We start from the raw sequence: 25,503 nt of genomic DNA on the forward strand, positions 1-25,503 counted from the left end.
TCTAGGAGCCGTAGGTGGTGCCGGTAGAGGACCCATGATTCGGAGCCGAACAGGAGTGTGGGTATGACAACGGCTCTGTATACGCTTATCTTTGTGAGGTTTTTCAGTTGGTTGTTTTTCCAGACTCTTTTGTGTAGTCTTCCAAAGGCGCTGTTTGCCTTGGCGAGTCTGTTGTCTATCTCATTGTCGATCCTTGCATCTGATGAAATGGTGCAGCCGAGATAGGTAAACTGGTTGACCGTTTTGAGTTTTGTGTGCCCGATGGAGATGTGGGGGGGCTGGTAATCATGGTGGGGAGCTGGCTGATGGAGGACCTCAGTTTTCTTCAGGCTGACTTCCAGGCCAAACATTTTGGCAGTTTCCGCAAAGCAGGACGTCAAGCGCTGAAGAGCTGGCTCTGAATGGGCAACTAAAGCGGCATCGTCTGCAAAGAGTAGTTCACGGACAAGTTTCTCTTGTGTCTTGGTGTGAGCTTGCAGGCGCCTCAGATTGAAGAGACTGCCATCCGTGCGGTACCGGATGTAAACAGCGTCTTCATTGTTGGGGTCTTTCATGGCTTGGTTCAGCATCATGCTGAAGAAGATTGAAAAGAGGGTTGGTGCCAGAACACAGCCTTGCTTCACGCCATTGTTAATGGAGAAGGGTTCAGAGAGCTCATTGCTGTATCTGACCCGACCTTGTTGGTTTTCGTGCAGTTGGATAATCATGTTGAGGAACTTTGGGGGACATCCGATGCGCTCTAGTATTTGCCAAATCCCTTTCCTGCTCATGGTGTCGAAGGCTTTGGTGAGGTCAACAAAGGTGATGTAGAGTCCTTTGTTTTGTTCTCTGCATTTTTCTTGGAGCTGTCTGAGGGCAAAGACCATGTCAGTAGTTCCTCTGTTTGCGCGAAAGCCGCACTGTGATTCTGGGAGAATATTCTCGGCGACACTAGGTATTATTCTATTTAGTAGAATCCTAGCAAAGATTTTGCCTGCAATGGAGAGCAACGTGATTCCCCTGTAGTTTGAGCAGTCTGATTTCTCGCCTTTGTTTTTGTACAGGGTGATGATGGTGGCATCACGAAGATCCTGAGGCAGTTTACCTTGGTCCCAACAAAGCTTGAAAAACTCATGCAGTTTGGCATGCAGAGTTTTGCCGCCAGCCTTCCAGACTTCTGGGGGGATTCCATCCATACCTGCTGCTTTGCCACTTTTCAGTTGTTCGATTGCCTTATATGTCTCATCCAGGGTGGGAACCTCATCCAACTCTAGCCTTAGGGGCTGTTGAGGGAGCTGGAGCAGGGCGGAATCTTGGACTGAGCGGTTGGCACTGAAAAGAGATTGGAAGTGTTCTGACCATCGGTTGAGGATGGAGATCTTGTCACTGAGGAGGACTTTGCCGTCTGAGCTGCGCAGCGGGCTTTGGACTTGGGGTGAGGGGCCGTACACAGCCTTTAGAGCCTCGTAGAAACCCCTGAAGTCGCCAATGTCCGCGCTGAGCTGGGTTCGTTTGGCGAGGCTAGTCCACCACTCATTTTGGATCTCCCGGAGTTTGCGCTGAAGATGGCTGCATGCGCGACGGAAGGCTTGTTTCTTCTCTGGACAGGACGGCTTTGTAAGGTGAGCCTGGTGGGCAGCTCGCTTCTTTGCCAGCAGCTCCTGGATTTCCTGGCTGTTTTCGTCAAACCAGTCCTTGTTTTTCCTGGAGGAGAAGCCCAGTACCTTCTCCTCCAGGAAAAACAAGGACTGGGCAATGCAATATAATGGTACAATGGTAATGGTACAGGGTTCACATCATTAAGAATGCAACATAATGGTACAATGTAATGCATTGAGTAGGAACTTGCTCAATAAAAGTTGTTATCATACTGGCTGTGGTGAAAAAATACTGTTCATGACTGATGGAATTCCTTCACAAAATATTTCTGTTTGGTCTTGTGTTAATTTACACACGTAGAGTGTTATTGTACTGTTTTACTTTTCTTCATTCTTGAAAATAAATGTGCACCACAAAGCAAATTTTAAGTTTAACAGCAAAATAAAAACGAATCAGTCAATTTAAATTATGTTAGTTCAATATATATATTTCACATTCATCAGATAAATGTTCATAATAAAATCAAATATAAAATATGGCATAAAGTCATTGGTGTCAGCAAAAAAATCACAAGAAAAAGTTTAATCTTACCAATGATATTAGCCATTAATTCAACAAGGCATTCATCTGCTAAAGCCCAAGGATAGGAACCATGAAAATGGCCATAAACACCTCTGAAACATAAATTAAAAAAAAATATTTTCTAATATTTTATTTCAATTTTTATTGACTCACAAAATTGAAACAGTATATTTCAACATTCATACAATAGACAGTGCGTGTTTATTTCCCCCCCCACCCTTACCCTACTGAAAAAAAAGTCAATTAAATTGTTCAGATACAATTTCCAGTGGGGTCATAAAACTAAGGGGTGGAAAAAAAGCATGAATAAATAACAAAGACTAACAAAAAATAAATAAAAAGGGAAAAAAACTTAAAACTAAACTAAAAAAAGCACGTCACCTACACCATGTCCTACACTTTCTTGGTGACTTTCATTTCCTTGCTAGGACTGATTGCTATCCTACCCTTATTTTGAAAGGTGGTGGGGGGGGGGGGAACTAATCAATCTGTGTGTCAATATATTTCAAGCAATGTTGGCACACTCCTTAGAATGAATGTGATTTTATTCAGGGGAATGCAACTCTGCATTTCCATTTTCCATGGTGTGGAATTTAGTTGGGAAATCAGCCTTCCATGAAACCACTATACATTTCCTAGCTACAATGCAATATTTATTACACTTATTAGCATCTCAAAATGTACCAACACACTTCAGAACCAGGTTAATTTTAAGCCACACCATTGTTGTCCAGCTGGCAATTGCAATAGCCATGTCACATCCACCAATGTCAGACAAATACTCTGACCAAAACCAAGCTTTCCCAAATGTGGCCAAATGCTTGCCACCGAAAACATTGCCAGTGAGCATCCAAAAGGAAATGTTGGCATGCAATCTAAATTGTAATCCTGAAAAGGAAGTGCTTCAAGCTGCTATGAACTGAAAAGTTGTTAAAATTCTGCACACATGGAACAGAAACTTGCAGGGTCTCCTCCAAACTCCATATGAAGATATGGTGCTAACCACCTATCTAACTCAAACATTGAGTACATCCTTTCCCACCAATTGACCACTTCAGTACCCAAATTTTCCCATCTAGATTGCCCTAAATTCCCCTGGGAGATCTGCACCTCTTATTTAGTTCTATTGCCAGCATTTCCAAAAAGTTTTCTTCTCTTAATTTTCTATCAATCTAAACCTCACTGACAAAAGACAAAGGAGGAAAAACCCAACACCCAACCCCAACCAACCAATTTTCACTTGCAACTGCTGCAACCGTGTTTGCCTGTCCCGCATCGGACTTGTCAGCCACAAACGAGCCTGCATAAATAAACCCCTCCATAAATCTTCATCCGCGAAGCCAAGCCAAAGAAATCTACATTGACTTTTAAAGGCCTATTCATTACTCTTGCAGGACTGTACACATTAATAGGAGATTCAAGACAATCAAACTCTTTTTCCAAGCCTACAGCTGAAAAAGTAATCAGGACGCAACTCAATGATTAGAATAGGATCATGTTGCTTTGTGGTAGACACCATTGCTGTGTCTGAAGTCAGACAAGTGGAAGGAGTGAAGGTACTGGAAAAAGTTTCTTTTTTAAAAACGATCTCAGCTCATTTCATGCAATTCCCCCATTATCTGTAGTGCAAAGGTGTGCTCAATTAAAATACGCCAAGCATTACCCATCAATATTTTTTAAAACTTTGTTTCTCAGCAAGGGCCATACAACCCCTCTGAGTAAAAGTAAAAGCCGTGTTTTCTTTACACCTCACATTACACATTTTTTTTTAATGTAGTCGGAAGGAGAAGTACGGAAGAAAACAAAACTTAACTGCTTCACAGTGAAGGGAGCCCATAAACTTTCAGCAGAGCCCGAAGAAGGGCCAATAGCCATAAAAAAAAAGGTTGAGAATGGCTGGGTTAAACAATGTTATCATGGGTTGAGAATGGCTGGGTTAAACAATGTTATCATGGTAAAAACATTCCTGAGTCCAGAGTGTTGAACCCTGGCAAAGATGAGCTTCCAACAATGCAACAGAATTCTCATTTGATGAGGTATTTTCTGAATAAGGCTCTGAATAAAGATATACTTGCACTGACATTTTGGGAAAGGTTTGAAGTTATCAGTACAGATGAAAGCAAGATTACATCATAATGCAATGTTTGGGTTCCATTGAGATCAAATCAAAGGAAAATGCGACTGCTGTGGTTATCTCTGTTAAAGTAATGCGGATTTATCTTGTGTACTTGATCATGGTCTTTCCACAAACATTCTATCTTCTTCACCTGTCCATTAACAAGATCAGTATTCATGCAGCATCCATTAAGCAAACCGTCCAAGCCTCTCTACAAAGGTTAAACAGCATTTCTACAGTGTTAACCAATGCTATTAAAAGCAAAACCGAAAGAATGTCATTGTGATGCAAAGCAAGCTGGCTAATTGAATTTAATTGAATTGCCTTTATTTGTATGTACCAAAATGCAGCAAGTAGTAAAAACACAATGCTGGAGAAACTCAGCAGGTCAGTGCACTTTATAGAGCAAAGATAAAGATATGTAACTCACATATGCTATCCCAATAATTCCACACAAACAGCAAGTAGTGCAACAATAAACAAGTGCAAGTAGTACAGTAGTCCTTGGGGAAACTCATTCAGGTTAATATGTGCAAATTCCACACAGACAGCATTCAGGGACAGGATTGAAATTGGATCTCTGGAGTTGTGAGGCAGTTGTACTAACCAATGTGTCACCCATCTTTGCTCTAGCTGTGATGTTGCGAGGCTCCTTAGCCTTTGCTTTAGCACAGATAAAGTATGAATTAGAGGGTGCATATTCAGCAAGGATTTTGATGATCTCCAGCTTATAAAGTGTGAAACAAGGATGGCCAGTCAGGAATGTCTAGCAATAGTCAAGTCTAAAGGCTATAAAAGGTATGGATGTATTTTGCAGAAACAAGAAGAAAGATAAAACAAATTCTACTGTGTACCTGTTTTCTCCTTTACAAATGCAGCTAGACTACACCTTGTTTCACCATGTCCCTACATTCACTATGACCCTGCATTCCAGATCTCACTTCCTTACTCAATTTATACTTTGGAATAGCATAATGGTTTGATGTGTACAACAGCAGTTTGATATGTACCTTAATTCCAATATACACATGAAACATGAACTTTAGGATTTGTACAACTTTGAAAATTCAGAGTGTACTGACAATAACCACACCAGCAGTGCGAGTATAAGACAGCTTGGTTATTGTCAGTACAATTTAATCAACTAATATGTACACTAAGAGTTCTTGTCTCTCTGCAAGACAAATTTGGAAGGCTAGACTGTAGCTCTGGACTGCTTTATATACAAGTTCACCGGGATGACCCCTAGTGACCTAGTGGTGTAATTACATATCACCATACAGAGTATTTATTTGTCTAATCATTTAATGTCAAGCACCTCAATTGCAATTTTTGTCTCTCCTAAAGGAACATGACTGCATAATTTGGACAAACTCCAGAAAATTGGCTGAATGCAACATTGTCAAAAGACATCATAATTTTTATCCCTCAAGTGGATGTTAAAGCTCACAGAGATTTACTTTGATGAAGAGCAAATTATTTAATCTCTGATATTCTAGCCAATAGTAATGTGACAAAAAGTGCATAGTTATTATTTCTTAGATGATTAGCTACTACTCTCATACTTCTCAGATATTCGATTTACAATGGACTATTGATATAGACTTTAGACTTGCTGAGGTTGAGAAATTATCCAAGTTCAAATCTTTTTATGTTGGGAGAACAGAAAAAAAATTGTGATCTCACAAAGCAAATATATAATCAGAAAATAAAAACTTCAGAAGTGCAAAGGGATTAGGGAGTTCTCATGCAGGATAGCCTAAAAGTTAACCTCCAGGTTTAAGTCCGTGGTGAAGAAGGTAAATACAATGTTGGTGTTCATATCTAGAGGAATGTGATACAAGAGCAGGGGTGTGAGGCTTTATAAAGCACTGGTGAGGCCTCACTTGGAGCATGGGACAGTTTTAGGCTCCTTATTTAAGAAAGGATATGCTGGCATTGGAGAGGGTTCGGAGAAGTTTCACAAAAATGATTCTTGGAACAAAGCTTTAGCATACGAGGAACAGTTTGACAGCTTTTGGACTGAACTTGTTTGAGTTCAGAAGAATGAGGAGGGTCCGCATGGAAGCATTTTGAATGTTGAAAGGCCTTTACAGAGTAGATGTGTCTAAGCTGTTTACCATTGTATGGGAGTTGAGGGCACAACTTCAGCATTGAAGTGCACCCATTTAAAACAGAGATGTGGAGGAATTTAGCCAGAATGGTGAACCTCTAGAATATGTTCCCATGGGTGGCTCTGGAAGCCAAATTGTTGGGTGCATTTAAGGCAGAGATTGATAGCTATCTGAATAGTCAGAGCATCAAAGGTTGTGAGGAGAAGGCAGGGAAGTGGGACTGAGTGGAAAAATGGATCAGCTCATTATGGAATGGCACAGCAGACTCAATAGACCAAATGACCTGTTTCTGCTCCTATATCTTACAGTCTTGTGCTGGAAATCTGAAATAAGAACAGAAGATGCTGGAAATGTTATGGTCATTCTGATTCTGTGGAACTTTCAACAACAGTACCAGATAATCTAACACAGTCCCATCCCTTTGCAGTAAGATGAGATGCTCAATGTACAATAATCCTGATGGAAGCACAGAGTCTAATTATTCATGGAATAGGTGATCTAATATTCAGCAATTATGAGTGCAGTAGCCATCATTTGTTTACACCTCTGCATTCTTGTTGCAGATTCAATGAATTCCAAAATGTGGCAGGGGTCAAAGCTCCCCACACATTAATTTAACACCAGCAATCAAAGACAAATTTCTCACTGTTTGATCTTGTTGTTGCCAAAAGAGCGTTGACTCTTTATGCTGTTGATTCTGACATGAGACTGATTCATGACCATCTGAAACCCATTTTATAAACTGACATTTAAAACTTGTACATTCTATAATGGCTGCTTTTAGTAAAGTTCTCAGCTGAAACAAAGTCTGAAAAATTCACTTACGTTTTAGCCCAATTGTCAAGTTCTTCATTGACATAAGCCTTTGTTTTCTTTGGTTGCAGTCCAAGGGAGTGTCCACACAAATAAATACACTCTTCCTCTCCATTTACCAAGGACAGGTCAGCTTCAAATTTGAAAAAAAATTGTTAACTTGAATTCTTCTGACTAAATATTTTGTCCTACCTTTGGTACAAGTTCATAACAACATATGGGGCTAATCGACACCAATGTAATTGAAATTGCAAACAATTCATGTCTTTGATAATGAGAAGGCACAAAAAAACCTTTTGGACACCAACAATTACCACTTTTCCTGGTTGGTATCAATGTGAAAGTGATTTGACAGATTTCTAATCTTTTCTTTAACCATCATTCCCAAATCATATAATTTGTTTCAAATGACAGTTTCAAATCTGCCACAAATAGTATGAGATTAGTGAGCAGATGGTGTTGTCTCAGAAGAGATTTGAACTACTTGATGACCTGAAGAGGTACATTTCCTCCATTGACATTGTGCCAGAACAGCTAGACACACATTTGGTGATATCTGTTCTATCTGCATGAGGAATCAGGCCATTAAAGCAACTATCAATTTGTAGCTTAACCTGAAACTTTAGAATTTTCCACTGATTAGCTGTGAAAAAAGTGGTGGTAGTTGGAAGTGGAGGGGGAGGAAAATGTCAGAGGCCAATTATAATTTTGTACATCAAAAGATGTACAATGCTCCTATATGTTCTGAATTCATACAGAAAATATACCTGATGTTTGACGCCCAAGGCTGAGCATGTACCAAACATTGAGGAAGCATTAAGACTTTTTATTACTCCTATCTGCCCCAGAATTTGAATGGTTTTCAAAATTCCCCCAAATACTTCATACAATGAGAAAAGGTTCTTCTGCAATGGACCACAGGTTATCTCTAACATTTATACAGCTGTGTAAAGACCCTAATTACAGAATATAGGATTGCAATAAAAAAATGAGGGATCAATTAGCACAAAGGCAACACGATAGCACTTTTTGTCAGGTTTGTTCAGGAGCCTGATGGGTGGAGGGAAGATGCTGTCTTTAAGTTTGATGGCACGAGTATTCTCTCTCTTAAGCATTCTCCTCAATGGAAGGTGGTGGGTGAAGAAGAAAGCATGTTCAGGGTGATGAGTCTTTCAGTATGGTTCCGTTTTAGCGAGGTTACAGATGTAGATGGAGTCAATGGGGGGAAGTTTGTGTTATATTCTGATCTGCATTCACTGCCTTTAACTTTTTTTCCCCCAATCTTGAGCAGAGAAGTTCCCATACCACCAGCAAGAAGGCTTTCTATGGTGGTCCTGTAGAAATCGTTGAAGGATAAAGGGTACATGCCAAAGTTCTAAGAAAGGAGACACATTACTCTACCTTTTTGATTATTGCAGTGATGTATTTATCAGGTTAATTGAGACATTTATTCCCACGAACTTCATCTTCAGTGTCATTACTGTGAACAGGTTTGTGGACTCAATCCTATCTCCTGAAGTTAATGATAATCTCTTTGGTCTTATTGATATTGAGAGGTTGCTATGTTGACACACATAGTGACTCTTACAATCTCTGCATTCAGTCTCATTGATATTTGTATCATAGCTCTATTAAAATGGCAATAGAAGTGGAAAAGGGTGGTGAATGTGCATGCATACTTGCCTTCAATAGTCACGGTGTTGAGCACAAAAGTTTGTCATCATGTTGCAGTGAAATAAAACTTCAGTTTAGCCTCTGTAATGTGCGTCAAAAGGACCAAAGACTTTTTGATCGAAACCAAGGCTTTTATTAACTAAAAGACTGGAGCATATCACAAGTAGGTCGACCAGTCCAGAATGACCTGATCTGGCTAGGAGCAATCCTTTAAGACCTGCCAGTAGGTGTGGCTACACTCTCAGCCAATCACAGTCATCCGACACTACCATCTGTACCTATACAGATTGGTGATAGAAACTGTACGATCACAGCCACATTTGGAATTTTGTGTACAGTTCTAGTTGCTGCATCACATGAAGGAATGTGGAAGATTTGGAGAGGGTTCAGAAGAGATTCATCAAGACATTGCTGCATTAGGGAGTATTAGCTGGAAGTAGAGGTTGGATAACCTGGATTATGTTTGCTAGACTTTTGGAAGATTAAGGGGCTCCCTGAGAATTATAGAAAATTATGAGGCATGGATCATTTCCCCAGGACAGAAATGTCAAGTATTAGAGAGTTAGATTTGAAGCAAGAGGAAGGTTTGATGTACATATGCAAGGTGCTTTCTCATATATACAGATCAGTAGGAGGAAGTAGTAAAGCAGATGCAACAGTGATATTTAGAGAGACTTGTAGAAAGGCAGAAAACTTAAGAATACAGACCATATACAGACTGATAGAATTAGTTGGACTGGCATTATGATTGGTTTGGATACGAGGAGCAAAGGCCAGTTCTTCAGCTGTACTGTTCTAAATGCTATGGCCTATTGGTTGATATCTGGAATTCCTTCAGAGGACATAGTAGTGTCAGATTCAATGGCTCTGTTCAAAAAAGGCAATGCATACAAGCATGTGGATGTAATGCTGGCAGGTGGGATTGGTCTAGATAGGTACAACAGTCACCAAGGATGCTGGGCTACAGAAAGTGTTTCTATGTTATTCAGCTGCATCATTAAATCACCGACATCTCAGTGTTCAGACCCTGGAATGGTCTTACAGCAGCAAGAGACATTAAGGTTGACATTGTGAACCTAGAGGGCAAGCATAAAAGTATATGCATTCTTGTCCAAAAAAGCACACCACCTCATGATCTACCCATCCACTCCATCAACCACACGTTTAAAGAGTTATTAATTCCTCCTCTCCTGGAAGTAATGAACCAGATAGAAGAAACACAAAACATGCCAGATTCATGTAGGACAATAATTACAGTAATACCAAAGATGGGGAAGGATCCATTAACACTAGCATCATATAGAACAATATCTCTACTTAACTCACACTACAAGATAATAGGGAAATTATTAGCAAACAGATTGGCTGATTGTGTACCTAAAATAGTAAAACAAGATCAAAATGGATTTATTAAGAAAAGAACAGTGGACAATGTCTGCAAACTTATTAATCTAATCCATGCAGTTCAAGGAAACAAGAAACCAACAGTGGCTGCTGCTCTAAATGCAGAAAAAAGCCTTTGACAGTGTAGAGTGGAATTACTTATTTAAAGTATTACAGAAGTTCAATCTACGAGAAAAATATATAAATTGGATTAAAGCATTGTATAATGGACCATTGGCGAAGGTAACAGTAAATGGATATGTTTCGAGTCATTTTAAATTAAGTAGGTCAACTAGGCAGGGATGTCCACTATCTCCCTCATTGTTCGCCTTAGCAATAGAACCTTTGGCAGAACTGATAAGAATAGAAAATAAAAGGGATAAAAATAAAGGAGTATAAAATCAGCTTATTTGTAGATGACATCATAGTATACCTAACAGAACTAGAGGTATCAGTAAAAGAATTACATAAGAAATTGAAGGAATACTGAGAAATATTGGGGTACAAGATCAATGCAAATAAAAGTGGAGTGATGACAATGAGTAATGCAGACTATACAGAATTTAAAAAAGAATCACCATTTAAATGGCAAGTACAAGCAATCTGATACCTAGGGATAAGGTTAGATACTAACTTAAGCCACTTGTACAAACTAAATTATCAGCCACTAATAAAGAAATTGCAGGAAGACTTAGAACAATGGAAAGAATTATCGCTAACGTTGATAGGGAGGGTAAACTGCATTAAAATGAACATGTTCCCAAGGATAAAATATTTATTTCAAACATTACCAATTCCTTTAACAGAAAAATTCTTTAAGGAACAAAAGAGAATAATAAGGAAATTCTTGTGGAAAGGGAAGAATCCAAGGGTTGTGTTAGATAAATTAACAGAGAGGTATAATCAAGGTGGTTTACAGTTACCAAATTTTAGAAATTATTATAGAGTCACCAAATTGAGGTATTTATCAGATTTTTACCAGACAAGGGAAAAACCAGACTGGACTAAGATAGAACTAGATAAAATAGGGGAAAAGGTACCGGAACATATACTTTATAAGTGGCATGAAAAGCTCGTGCAATATAAAAACTCATCAGTACTGCATCATTTACTTAATAGGTGGAAGAAGATTCACTTAGAAAGGAAAAAAAAGATCAAATACCAAAATTAATATTGATGCAAAATCTGATAATCCCTTTTACAATAGACAAACTTTCCTTTAGATAATGGGAGAGAAAAGGAATCAAAAGAATAGAAAACTGTTTTGGGGAAAATAATTTATTAACATTTGAATAGTTGAAGTACAAATATGGAATAACTCATGGTACAATGTTTGAATATCATCAGTTGAAAGCTTATTTAAAGGATAAATTGAGAAACAGCTTGAGATTGCCAGAAGGAAGCAGCTTTGCATACGTGATTACAGACACAATGATAATCAAAAGATTTATAACCAACATGTACATTAAGCTGCAGGATAAGGAAAATGAAATAAGCTATAAACCTAAGCAGAAGTGGGAAAAGGATCTAAACAAAGATAAAAAAATGAAGTATGGGAAAAATTATGTTCTGGAACTATGAAGAATATAATAAACACAAGGTTATGCATATTACAGTATAATTGGTTACACAGGGTATATACTCAAAAATTTTAAAAATGGGATTCAAAATTATCAGAGATGTTTTCGCTGCATGAAGGAAATGGGAACAACATTACATGCAACTTGGGCAAGTACGAAAGTAAATACGTTTTGAGAAGAATTAAATCAGATACCAAATAAAATTACAAAAATTAACATACCAAAAAAAAACAGAGATAATTCTTTTAAGTAACATAAGAAATAGAGAATTAGGCCTCAAATTAGATAAAGTGCAAAAAAAATTCATTATGATAGCCTTAGCGATAGCAAAAAAATGTATAATGTCAACTTGGAAAATGGGAGAGAGCATGAGTAAATTGCAATGGTACATGGAAATGAATAAATGTATTCCATTGGAAAAGATAACATATAATTTGAAAAAAAAATAAAGTCACAATGTTTGAACAAATTTGGGAACCATACATGGAACATATCACAGAGAGCTTGCCGATAACCTCCATCCCCCCAAAATGAGAATGAAAATGATAAGACAAACAGCTAGATTCGATGTGTAATAAATAGATGATGCATTTTTCTGGTTTATTTTCCTTTGTGTGAAAATATTGTTTTATGGTTTTATTGTATATGTTGAATATTTATGGGTATTGGATGGGGGTGGGTAGAGGGGAGGGAGGGAAAGGGGGAGGGGGGGAAAGTCCACTGTGTAAATTTGATGAGATACGTTTGTACATATTTTGGTTGATATGATTCAGAGTGTGAAAAATTTTAAAAATATATAAAAAAACAAGGAAAGATTCAATTCAAGTCATCTTTGATGGCATGAGACTGACAAAGAAGGAAAATATATTGGCTAAAGGCAAAACAGATTTTATAAAACTGGATTGCATATTGCATAAAACGCAATATTCAAAAATGACAAGGATGAACCTTTCCTCAAAAAGACAGTACCCCTTATTTGATTTGCTTTCTAACTGGAAGTTTCATATTCCTCAGAAAATACATTTCAGATTGCATACTTTATTATCAGCCATTTTTCTCTTTCAGATTTAACATCTCATGCAAGTATGAGAGGGTTTATCATCAAATGTAAAGATACATTAAAATCAACCCCATTTCCTTTCTTGCAGACCAAATTACTGCTTGAATGGGATCCTTACATTAATTTTCCACCATTCTGATATAAATGTTATGTGGCAGTGCACATCCTCATGGCAAACAGGCCCCGCTTGTATTGCCACGTGGCGGGGCAGCCATGGGGAAATGGCATCGTCAGGGGTTTCTCTCTGATTCCAGTATCCCTTCCAGCGCACTCCCTGGGCAGCGATTATGATGTCACAATGCACCAGGTGACTGAGCTCATGCTGCCCCTATAGGGCCGTGCTGAATTTGAATAAAAACTGTCATTAATGACCCGCAACGTGGTGGCTGTGTTTCTTCCACTGCTCACACCCCCACAGTGGTGACCCCGATGAGCCCAGACATTTTTTTTGGACTTAAAACACCATGGATTCAGCAGAGATTTATACTGTCTCCATTAAGCTTCCCCCCTTTTGGACCCACCGACCGAGAACGTGGTTCAGGCAGGCGAAAGCACAATTTCAACTCTGCAAAATCTCCTCAGACGCCACGATGTTCTATCATGTCATGAGCACTCTGGACCAAGATATGGCAGCGAGGGTGGATGACATCATCCACCACGCCCTGACTATGGACAAGTACACCACCATCAAAGACCTGCTGCTTAGAACTTTCAGGCGAACTCCTCAGCAACGGGCTTCCAGGCTCCTTCACCTAGATGGGCTTGGGGACCATAATCTGTCAGCACCGATGGACGAAATGCTGTCCCTGGCGGAAGACCACAAGCCTTGTTTTCTCTTCCGCCAGATATTTCTGGAAGAGATGCCGGAGGACATCCAGCTGCTCCTCACAGATGAAGACTTCTCGAACCAGAGGACAGCAGCAGCCAGTCCAGATGCCTTTTGGCACACGAAGAGGGAGAACGAGGCAGCCCTCAACCAGGTGGCATGACCAGGAATCAGCTGACCGCAGGCCGCTTCCAAGACCAAGCCAGAGGAGAGCCAGTCGACCTGGTGTTTCTACCACCAGCGTTGGGGAGTGCAAATCGGTAAGTGCCGCCAGCCCTGCGGGTTTCAGGAAAACTACCGGGCCAGCTGCCATTGATGGCTGTGACGGCTGGCCACACAAACAGCCTCCTTCATGTGATGGAGGAATCCACCAGCCGCAAATTCCTGGCGGACACAGGGGCTGAGCTCAGCATCCTTCCCCCCACAGCATTAGGGACTCACACCCAATCTTGAAGTCCAACCATGCGGGCTGCCAATGGTTCCACCATCAGGACCTAAGGAACCCATAGGGCACAGATCCAGATCGGGAAGAAGTTCCACTGGAGGTTCGTCCTAGCCTCCATGGGCACTGTGTTGTTTGGGGCCGACTTCCTCAGAGCTCACGGCTCTTCTGTCCACCTGACTGGACATAGCAGAAGCCCGCAGGCCTGAAATCACCACCATAGCCACCACCAGGGACAAGTTCGAAGAGATCCTCCACGAATTCCTCGCCATCTTAGACCTACAGTTCAACGCTGCCCTTCCCCAGCATGGGGTCTTCCACCGCATTGCCACACAGGGCCCACCACTTCATGCTAGACCCAGAGGGCTGCCACCTGATAAGCACCAGCAGGCAAAGGAGGAGTTCTCCAGGCTCCAGGAAATTGGAATAGTCCGGCGCTCAGACATTGCGTGGACATTGCCACTCATATGGTCCTGAAATCATCCAGAGGCTGGAGACCATGCGGGGACTACTGTCGGTTGAATGACACAACCGCCCCTGACAGGTACCCGGTGCCCCACATACAGAACTTCTCCACCAACCTCCACAGTGTGGAGATAACATCAGATCCCAGTGCAACCAGACGACGTGGGCAAGATGACCATTATCACCCATTTTGGCCTCTGAGTTCCTACATATGCCCGTCAGTCTAAAGAACGTGGCCCACATGTTCCAGCACCTCATGGATGTGGTTGGAAAAGACCTGGACTGCGTTCATTTACCTGGACGATATTCTCATTGCCAGTCGCAACCGTGACAAATACAAAGCCCACCTCCGCACACTCTTTGCCCGGCTGCTTGACTTGGGCCTCATGATCAACGCAGCCAAATGTCAGTTCGGCAAGGAGTCCCTCAAGTTCCTGGGGCAAACCATTTCAGTGGCTGGGGCTGCACCAGCACCGGAGAAGGTAGTGGCTGTTCAAAAATTCCCAAAAACCTCCACCCTGGACGTTTGGGGGGGGGGGGGGTGGAAAGAGAGGAACTTTTTACGGTGGACTGCCTGAAGACAGCCCATCTGGACTTATCACAGCTGGTACAGATGGTCATGCCCAAGCGCCGGTGCTGGCCGCCAAAGCAACAGAACATGTTGCCAGTTCTGGGGGTTTTGTGTGGCGGCACACATGCTCCATGGTGAACCGGCCCCACTTGTATTGCCACGTGATGGAGCAGCCATGGGTAAATAGTGTCATCAGAGGTTTCTCTCTGGCTCAAATATCCCTTCCAGTGCGCACCCTGGGCAGCGATTATAATGTCACAATGCACCAGGTGACTGAGCTCATGCTGCCCTTCAAGGGAAATGCTGAATTTGAATAAAAACAGTTGTCAACAACCCTCAATGTGGTGGCTGTGTTTCTTCCACTGCTCACACCATCACAGTTGCTTGATTCAGCAACAAGATCTTTTGAATAGTTCAACCCTTCTTCTTTCTGTATCTATTAGTCACTGGACGTCCCATTTCTCTCTCGCATCCTTGAACTATTCTAGCATGTACCTAGGAGACTGAATGTACTGCTCTGTTCTTTGCTATCAAACAGTTTCAAAAATTACACCAAAGTGTGCCAGCTTTAATATTCTGCAAGTCTTTGACATAATTCTGTTTTAACATCTTTGTGGACTGTTATTTTCTGAATTGATCATCATTCTCTTCTTCTCAACCCAACATCATTTCAAAGAAGTTAATGATAGGTCTCGACCTTCAGCGATTCCTATCCCCCTCCATGATTCTCCCTGACCCACTGAGATGATCCAGCAGATTTATTTATTTTTGCTCCGGATTCCAGCGTCCACCATCTAATGTCTCCAGAATTAATGTAGGTTTTACTTGCTTTAATAGTCCTTTCAACACTACTCCATAAAAGCAGTAATGGGGTGGGGTGGGGGGGGGGGGTGGAAATCACACAACATTCAAATAGGCTTGGGTATCTAAAATATTTTATGCTGCTTAATACCTTGCACCTTCATTGATCCTGTCACTAAATAAATTCAATCACTACACACCAAATGAAATCTCATTCTTAGAAAACTGAAAATCCTTTGAAAGGATAATAAATATTAAACATTTCCATCAGAAATTGCTATAACAGGATTGAAACCAATTGGTAAAAACTGCACATTGCAAACTAAGGTCATACAAATTTCTGTGGCCTGACTATTTAAATTTGCCATCTTATTCATGCATCCATTGTTTTTCACATATATAAATCATCCTGTCAGCTGAATCGATATTGTAGTGAAATCAATATCATTAAAAATGATTTCAGATGCAATGATATGACACTAGCTTCAATTGTTTCTATGAATATCAATTATTCTGATCCTGTTGAAAATATGGAATAATTATTTAACTCAAACTTCCCTACATTAAAACAAATGCTATAAATCTTGTTGGTCGGATTAGCATTTCATTCTTCTTCTCCAAATCAGAATGCTCAGATTATTTCTCTGTTCATCACCCTTAATCCATTGGAAACAGCAAATGTATAACAAAAAAAGATTAAAAATTGTTTCAGTCCAATAAGCCCTGACAAAGTCAGCTCAACATTGAGAAGTACACATTGATAAGCTAGATTTTACATTGCACAGAAAAAAATGCCTTTTCACAAGAAACTCTGAAATGTGATATTCTTTTTCAATATTTGATTTTATCAGATGAAAGTTCCATAACAATAAAATAAAGTATCAATAAACCTCATATAGCAATACAAATAATACCGAAACCAATGTTACATTAAAAAAGAAAACTCTATACCTAATTCAATCCCCCTCCTTTGAGGGCTACTAACACAGTCTACTACTAATAATAGGCAAAAAGTGGGTTAAAAAACTAGCTAATCTTACAAATTTTAAAATTAATAAAAAAAACATCAAGTAACAAAGTTAAAATTCATTTCAGTAGTGAAACATCTAACAGTTTTTCTGAAGTCAAATAAGCCATCACATCAGACAATCATTGAATGTGAGTGTGAAGGACAGTATTTTTCCATCTCATTTATATGGCCCTTGTTGCGAGGGAGATGAGGGGAATTACATGGGATTAAACCAGAAGGTCCACTTATTCAAAGAGAATAATAAAAAGATTTGGAATCAAATCAATATGAAGAACTAAAGGCACAAAATACCCCTTCCCAAAAATTAAAAAGAGTAGAACATAACCAAACATATGATAGCGTGGACCTTCTTCAGTTATACATTTCTCACATTTAGAAGAGAGATTAGAATAGCATTTAGCCAATTGAACATTGCAATAGTGGGTCCAATGTACTACCTTAAACTGTAATAATGAATGTCTAATACACTAGTTTTAGACTAGAATTCCATGTAGTTACACAATCATTTCTGAATTTGGATAGCAAGTGCAGCTGGTGATCAACAACCTAATGATGACTTCGGGAGCAACACACAAAATGCTGGAGGAACAGAAATGGGTTGGGCAGCATCCAAGGAAGCCAATAGAATGCCACTCTTTTGGATTGAAGCCCTTCATGAAAAATAGCTGGATATGGGCAGGCATGAATGAAGGGAGGAGGGGTTGAAGGTACAGGCTGCCAGATGATAGACAAGAAGAAGGGAAGAAAAGGGGAAAAGGTGAAGGGAGAGAAAGGCTTTCACTGACAGGAGTAAGGGGGTGTGGAACTAAAGGAAAGAAGGGATAGGTGACAGGCTTGAGGGAAAGAAAGAAGAATGGGGTCAGAGAGAGGAGAACAAGGAAAATGTGTTGGGGGAGGGAAGTTTGAGAAAACATGGATTACCAGAAATTGAAGAGGTCAATGTTGATGCTGTCTGACTGAAGACTGCCAAGATGGAACAAAACTCACTGTTCCTCTAATTTGCACATGGCCTCAACCTGGCAGTACAGTTGGCTATCGACAGACATATTAGAAAGGAAATCAAAAATGGAAGTGGCTGGCCACTGGCAGATCCTGAATATTGCAGCAGATGGAAGGAAGGTACACAATAAATGGATCCTCCAATTTGCAACCAGTCTCCCTGATGCAGCCAAGGCTGCACACCGTAAATGACCCCATCCAGTAGCTGAAATGTTGCCTCATGTGGAAGAACTGTTTGGGTGGTGATGAATGGTGGTGATTTAGGAGAGTAGGTGAAGGTTTAGCACACGGTGAGTTCACGGGGGCAAGGGTCAGGAAGGCAATTAGTGGGAAGGACCAAATGGGCAGAGAGTCAGTGAGAGCAATCCCTTTGGAAAAGGCTTGCAGGGTAGCAGGGAAGATGTCTGGTGGTGGGATTCTATTGGAGGAGATGGTGGAAATTGTGCAGAATAATATTTGGATGGAAATGTTGGCAGGATAGTAGGCGAGGATGAGTGGACACCTATCACTGTTATGTTAGTAGGAGATGGATGGGGGCATGTGCTGCATTGAGAGCAGTGAAGGGGAAACTGCATTAGCTGACAAAGGTTATCACAGTTGTCCTGGATTGAAAAGCTTTACCATACAAACAGGTACAATGGAGAAACTGGGAGAAAAGAATACTCAAGAGGTTTTACTTGACCATCCAGCAGGAAGACTCCACGGTACAACAGGACTCCATTTTGTAGAATGACTTATAACCCAAATGATACCCAGGTCAACTTGTAGAATGTTAATTTCAGAATTTTATTTGTGCCATTTTTGTGCTCTGCAGGAGGATTTCATCTGCCACCATACAAATATTTTCCATTTAAATCAGTTCAGCTCTGGTTCAAGATTCTGACAAAATAAGATTTTTGGGACTACTGGCAACCAGTTGCATGAGAGGAGTCTGTAGAATTAAAACTGATTCATCTAAATGATAAGAATTTTGGTTCTAATAAAAACTGTGGACCAGAACAACCACACACAAATATTTCTAATGTTTGTCATCCATTGTTGCCCAGTTAAAGATACTTTTATTTTTTTTAATATAATTTTCAACAGGATGCTATATTGACCAATATTTAATAAAACTCCTATCTGTTCAGTCATGAGTAGGATGACTGCATGACCAAATCCAACACCAAGAGTGTCAACAAGTTTGCAGATGACACAACAGTGGTTGACCTCATCAGCAACAGTAATGAGTCACACTACATAGAAGAGGTTGAAAATCTCGTGAAATTGTGCAAGAGTAACAACCTGAGTTTCAGCATGGACAGGATAAAAGAGATGATCGTGGACTTCAGGACGACCAGGAATGAAACCCTCCACTACACATCAACAACTCTGTAGGAGAGAGAGTGGAGAGCACCAAGTTCCTTGGATTTCACTCATCTAGTGACCTATTGTGGATGCTCAACATCTCCTCACTTGTCAGGAAAGCACAACATCAGCTGCACTTCCTGAGAATCTAAAGTGGGCAAGGCTACCAGACACTATTATGCCTACCTCCTATAAGAGCTCTATTGAGAGCATCCTGCCTGGCTGCATTACAGTGAGTTATAGTTGCTGCAGATAAATGGATCCGAGGACATTGCACAGGACCTTAAGAGTGGCAAAGAAGATCATGAGTCTCCCTCACCCCCATTGAAGTAATCTACTGGGATTGATGCCTGAAGAGTGCCCAAAATCATTGAGGACTCCTTCAACCCTACACACAGCTTCTTTCAACTGCTGCCATAAGTGAAGAGATACAGGAGCTTCAGAGCCAGCTCCACCAGGCTGAGGAACAGCTTCTTCCCATGGGCAATGAGAATCCTGAAGAAACAAATGAACTTTTCACATTAACCATCCTTAACTCCAATAAAACAACAATTATTTATTTATATAAATGAAATACCTGTTCTGCATATGCATTCTTTGATTGTATGCATATGTGTTGGTATGTTTTGCACGGAGGACCAAAGAATGCTGTTTCTTCAAGTGGTACTTGTACAATCATATGACAATAAGCATGACTTGAAGTCCATTTGCTTGCTATTTCATCACTTGATCAAACACATACAGATTCTAGACATCTGGCCAAAGCCCTACCCATTCTTTCGTATTACTAATCGTTATGATTCCTCTGAAGTTGGATCTCTTGGCATTGTCAGAACAATTTCCAATCACCTACCCATGTGCACATTCAGCTTCAGTATCAATGCAAGAATGGATACTGCACCCAGAAGCCATCCAGAAGGAGCTAGAGGGAGTTAGTGGTTCAGACAACATGCATGGAGAGACAGACAGTCAACATTTTAGGGTGGACAGTTTTATGAGACTGAGTGGGAAGGGGAGACAGTAGTGCAACAGTAGAGGGAAGGCCACGAGATAGGTAATAGCTGAATGAACAAATGATGTGGGTGAGGTCAATGACTTATTTACTGCCATGCACACGACTTCAATGTACTAATCCAATTGAAGTCTTGCTTTCTAAAGTTTCCCATGAACAAAATGTGACACTACATGAGGAAAAAATAAAGTAGTAAAGGAAAAGGGAATAATAAACAAATATATGCATGCATACAGGCGGAGCAAGAAACTTCTGGGGGGTGGGGTTGCATGCTGGGAGAAAAGTACAGGAGCTTGCAAAAGGTACAGATGGAACAGTGGACCATCTGAGTCTCTTCAGCTCCTGTTCTTTTTGTTCAAAATGGCAGCATCTGCATTTCCAGGGCATATTATATTGATATTTGCTTTTCTTGACTTTGAAGGGACTGAGCCAAAAGCATCAATATCTATGGTCTTTTCCCAGGATGGAGAAGCTGGAAACTAAAGGACACAGATTTGAGTGGAGAGATTTAAATGGGAACAGAGGGCACCAAACTACCAGAGAAAATTATTGAGGTACAACTGCTTCATCCTGTTCAGTTTGCCGTTTTGCACAGGATAAATTAATTACCCAATTCTGAATCTATTCCCTTTATGTTTTGCTTGTCTTGATAAAAAAATATTGCATAACCCATGACAGTTCAGTGGTGGCAGAATGATGAACACAAAATAACCCAAACTTAATGGTGACAATCAGCAATACTTCCTCTCGATCTATTACTAAGGCATGAATATCAGCCATTTCCTGGTGCAGGAGCACAGCAAGAATTCAAAGGCATGGATTACATCGTCAACCAAAGAGAAAGATCATCGGTGAACCACTGTGTTGAAAGAAAAATGTACAATATTTATTCAGCAGGATACAGGAGAAAAATCAGCAGTAGACTAGTGCAAATTATTTTTGTTTGCAATCATAGGAATTGAAAAACAGATAGCAGACCATACATACAATTCAATTAAATGAGAAATCAAATAATTACAAGATTCAGACATGGGAAGATAATTCTGTAACAGTGAAAAAAATTCAAATGAATTTCCATTGGGATCTTCAAGACACAGTAAAAGCCGATATTCTCTCATACCTTAAATGAAGGGCTCAAGCCAGAAATATTGGTTATGTATTTGTACCTTTGCTACATAATGGACATGGTTTGACGTACTGAGCTTCTCCAGCATTTTGCATTTTAACTTCAACCACAGAGTCCACAGATTTTCATGATTTACTTCAAGTCACAGCCAGTGTTTTACAGCCCTTCAGCCCAACTTGTCCACTGCAACCAGTCAGCCATTTAAGCTTGTCCCATTTACTGGAGTTTGGCCCCTAACCCTCCTAAAACCTTCATCTCAATGTTTTGTTTTAAAATGCAGTAGTTGTACCTCAATAATTTTCTCTGGCAGTTTAGCGCCCTCTGTTCCCATTTAAATCTCTCCACTCAAATCTGTGTCCTTTAGTTTCCAGATTCTCCATCCTGGGAAAAGACCATAGATATTGATCTTATCAATGTCTTTCAGGATTTTATATACCTCTGTATGGTTTTCCCCCTCAGTCTCTTGTACTGAGGGAGAAAAGTCCCAGCTTATTCAAGCAATTGGCTAGGGGAGGGCTGATGACATTGCAATGATGTCATCAGACTGAGACCAGGGAGTGGGGGAACAGAGAGAAGAGCTGGTGGTGGGGGGAGCAGGAAGAGGTTCCCCGGCTCTATATTCACTAGTGGGTGAGTGGCCTGGATCCGAGGGCAGGACAGCTGGCCACTGATGCACAGTTTGTCTCAGGCCTATCTTGAAGGTGAAGTATGCTCCTAGTAGTGCTAGGTTGAATGATTTTTTCCAGGGACAGAAAGTGATGTGGTCGATAATTGATTTGTGGTTATAACAATGTGGAGAAACTTCAGTGGAGTATTCAACGTGAATACAGTTATTTCGGTGACCAGTTCACTACCCCAAAGGAACAGGCGGTATTTACATAGCCACAAAGCATTGCCTTATCTGAGGGATGTTTAATCCATGTGCAGTCCCAGAGGCCATTGATGACATTTAGTGTGGCAGGCAGAATACATTGGAGCACTGAAGATGATCCGGGTAAATGCATTGAGGTGCAGGCCACAGGTTGCCCATCTTTTGCAATAGAAATATTCTCAAAAGGTTGCAGAGCTAGGGAACAATGTCAAGGGTTGCTTGTCATTAAGCAATCTGAATATATAATTAGAAAGCATTCATCAGTAGCACATTCCTCGTCTCTTTCCACACAATACCATTTTAACTTATCACCAGCTATACCCAATATTAATTGTGAATTGAAATGCAAATAAAGTTGAATTTGCAAAGCACTTTCACTTTATCTGACATCCAGATAACAAACAAAATAAAAATGATTTACACAATTTTATTCTTGGAAGATTTAATTAAACTAGTTTACCAGAATTATTTAAAGGTAGAATGAGCATAGAGGGAAATAGGTGGATGTGATATTCTTCAATTTCCAGAAGGCATTCAATAAAGTTTTTCACAAAAGTAATCTGTGTAACGTTGTACAGAGTTGGCCAGGAAAGGGGGTGGGGTGGGGGGGGGGGGGTGAGGAGAATGTGTTAGCATTGATAGAGTACTGATGAACCAACAAAAAACTAGAGCTGGAATAAATGGGTATTTCACTGGTGAGTCATAGAAATTGATTATGGACCCACAACTGATTATAATGTTCATAAATGATTTGAGAGAAGGGAGACCTAGTGCAAGTTATTTCTAAGTTAGTAGAGTAAAAAAAGTGTCTGCAGAGACAGTAAATACGTTAAGTGAATGTGTAAAGATCTGGCAGACAGTACAATGTTGGTAAATGTAAGGTTATCCATGTTGGAATGAATAGTAAATTGGATATTAAAAGGCAAAAAAAAAGAAAATCAGAGAGATTTGGGAGTGCTTGTGTGCAAATCACAAAATATTAACTTGCAAGTCTAGCAGATCATCAAGGCGGCCATTGCTAGAGGAATTGGAATTTAAGAGCAGGGAGGTTCTGCTGCAACTGTGCAGGGTGCTTGCCAGATCATACCTAGACTATTATATGCAGCTCTGATCTCTCTACTTGAAAAAAAAAGACTAGCTTCGGAGCCAATGCAGAGAAGGTTCACCAGCTATCTTATGAGGAGAGATTGAGTAGCCTGGAAAGATAAAGTTTAAAAAGATTTTTTGGGAGGAGGGAGGGGGTTAAGAAACAAAATCATGAAACGAGTGGAAAAGATAGATGCACAAGGTTGTTTCCACCAGCAGGTGATGCTAAAACTAAGGTACATAGCCTCAGAATTCAGGGGAGTAGATTTAAGAAAGACAAGGAGGCACAGCTTCTCCATGATAGTAGCAAATCTTTGGAATTCTTTGCCCAATGAAGTGGTAGGGGCCATCATCAAGACACAGATTTTTCGAATGATGGGGAATTTAATGATTATGGGGAACAACTAAATAAGTGGAACAGTATCCACAGCCAGATCAGGAATGATCTTATTGACAGGCCAGATGGTTTACACCTGCTCCTATATTTTTTCATGTTTCAAAGAATTAACAACACATACAAATGATTGACAGGAATGTAACTCTGCCCATTTGGTGAAAGAGCAGCTAATTACATGGAATGCTCTAATTTGAAATGAGCCAGCAATGTTACCTTTATCCAAGTGTTGCTAATTTAACATTAATCTGGATAAGCATTTGCATCACGTTGAGGTGACTTTTTTTCTTAACTATGCAGATAGAACACAATTACATTGTATCCCAAGTGCAATTTTAACTCACTTCTTGACACTGCACTCCTTCAGTCCAGTAAAGGTTATGCTTTATTTCTCAAGGGAACTCACTGCTCCTTCATTTAGGTTGACCTTCCCCAAAATGTTCCCCCAAATCTACCTTAGTCTTTGAATGACCAGCTAATGGTCAATCATCCAGTTATGAAAGTCAGCTCAGATAAAAGAAAAATCCACTTTTGGGAATTAAAAATTACATGGGTGAACCCATTAAAACATTCATGTTAAAGAGAACATCAATTGATGACTATCAAGAGATAAATTTTCATATGCAATGAATAGAGCAGCTCAGTATTCCAAAGTAAAAACTGGACTGACCAATGTTTTTTTTTGTTTTTGAGCTTTACAAATGATAAACAGATACAAATTTGTATTCACCCTATGCCATTGGTGCTCTGTGATTAGTAAAGGTGGTATTTGGGTGGAAAGAAAAAGTTTGAAAACCACTGTTTTAATCGTACCTAATTGACTCATTATGTGCATGGCTTCATAACTCCAAAGGAAATGGGCCAATGACAATTTTTCTCAAGCAAAATATTTCAATAACAATTGGGTCTACAGCAGTGATTCTTAAACATCCCTTTCCACTCACATACCACTTTAAGCAATCCCTTACTAATCACGGAGCACTGATGGCATAGGGATTACTTAAAGTGGTATGTGAATGGAAAGAACAAGGTTGAGTACCACTGATTTAGAGCAACTATCTGGCCTTTGCAACTTCAATGCCAAACTAAATCATGCAGAAATCACATAACAGCAAGTCATTTATCCTTGGCAACAATGTACATTTCCAATCAGAAGCCAATCTACCTGCCATTCAAAAACCAGAATACTCTCAGCATTCTTAATCCCTCTCAATTGATAAGTCTCAAAATCCAAACACTGAAATTATTCAGAATCTCCAAGCTACATTTTCACAACATGTCATGAATCAAACAAGTAAAGCAATTTGGAAAAAGTAGCCAAAAAAGTTCAATATTTTGTATTTGCTGTACAACAATGACCATGTGGAGAATAATCGATAGGATACTGTGAAAAAAATGCAATTGTTTGCTCACTAAAGTTATATTTTATGCTGCTTTCAGAAGGAATTCACCACAGAATTCCATAATTGGCAATTGCTTTTTGTTACATGTCATCAAAGTGACAGAATTCTGCGCCGGAGTCCAAGGACGAGGCAAGAAAATTCACTTTCCATCAACTATAAAGCCAGTCAATTATGCAGTTTCTCAGGGTTAGGTAAATTATTTTAGCTGTGTATTTAAAAGAGAAGGCTTG

General features: G+C 40.0%; 1 protein-coding gene and 1 long non-coding RNA gene across 37 annotated transcripts in view; one reads left to right on the forward strand and one right to left on the reverse strand.

Annotated features, from left to right (window-relative positions):
- kynu (kynureninase) overlaps positions 1-25,503 on the reverse strand; it is a 207,536-nt gene that overhangs the window by 129,541 nt on the left and 52,492 nt on the right. For 33 of the 34 annotated variants that reach the window (XM_069935085.1, XM_069935086.1, XM_069935055.1 and 30 more), the window contains 2 exons: positions 7,216-7,336; positions 2,170-2,252 (listed from right to left, as the gene is read on the reverse strand). The exons of the other annotated variant lie outside the window; for it this stretch is intronic. In XM_069935085.1, the coding sequence (XP_069791186.1) occupies positions 2,170-2,252; positions 7,216-7,336 (204 nt within the window). The remainder of the gene's footprint in view (positions 1-2,169; positions 2,253-7,215; positions 7,337-25,503) is intronic. 34 annotated transcript variants of the gene reach the window in all.
- Positions 13,244-25,503, forward strand: part of LOC138761988 (uncharacterized) — a 53,603-nt gene continuing 41,343 nt past the window's right edge. For all 3 annotated transcript variants that reach the window (XR_011356688.1, XR_011356686.1, XR_011356687.1), the window contains exons 1-2: positions 13,244-16,018; positions 20,815-20,947. This is a non-coding gene — a long non-coding RNA (uncharacterized lncRNA). The remainder of the gene's footprint in view (positions 16,019-20,814; positions 20,948-25,503) is intronic.

This window comes from Narcine bancroftii, chromosome 4 (genome assembly GCF_036971445.1).
Source record: "Narcine bancroftii isolate sNarBan1 chromosome 4, sNarBan1.hap1, whole genome shotgun sequence".
Lineage (NCBI taxonomy): Eukaryota > Metazoa > Chordata > Chondrichthyes > Torpediniformes > Narcinidae > Narcine > Narcine bancroftii.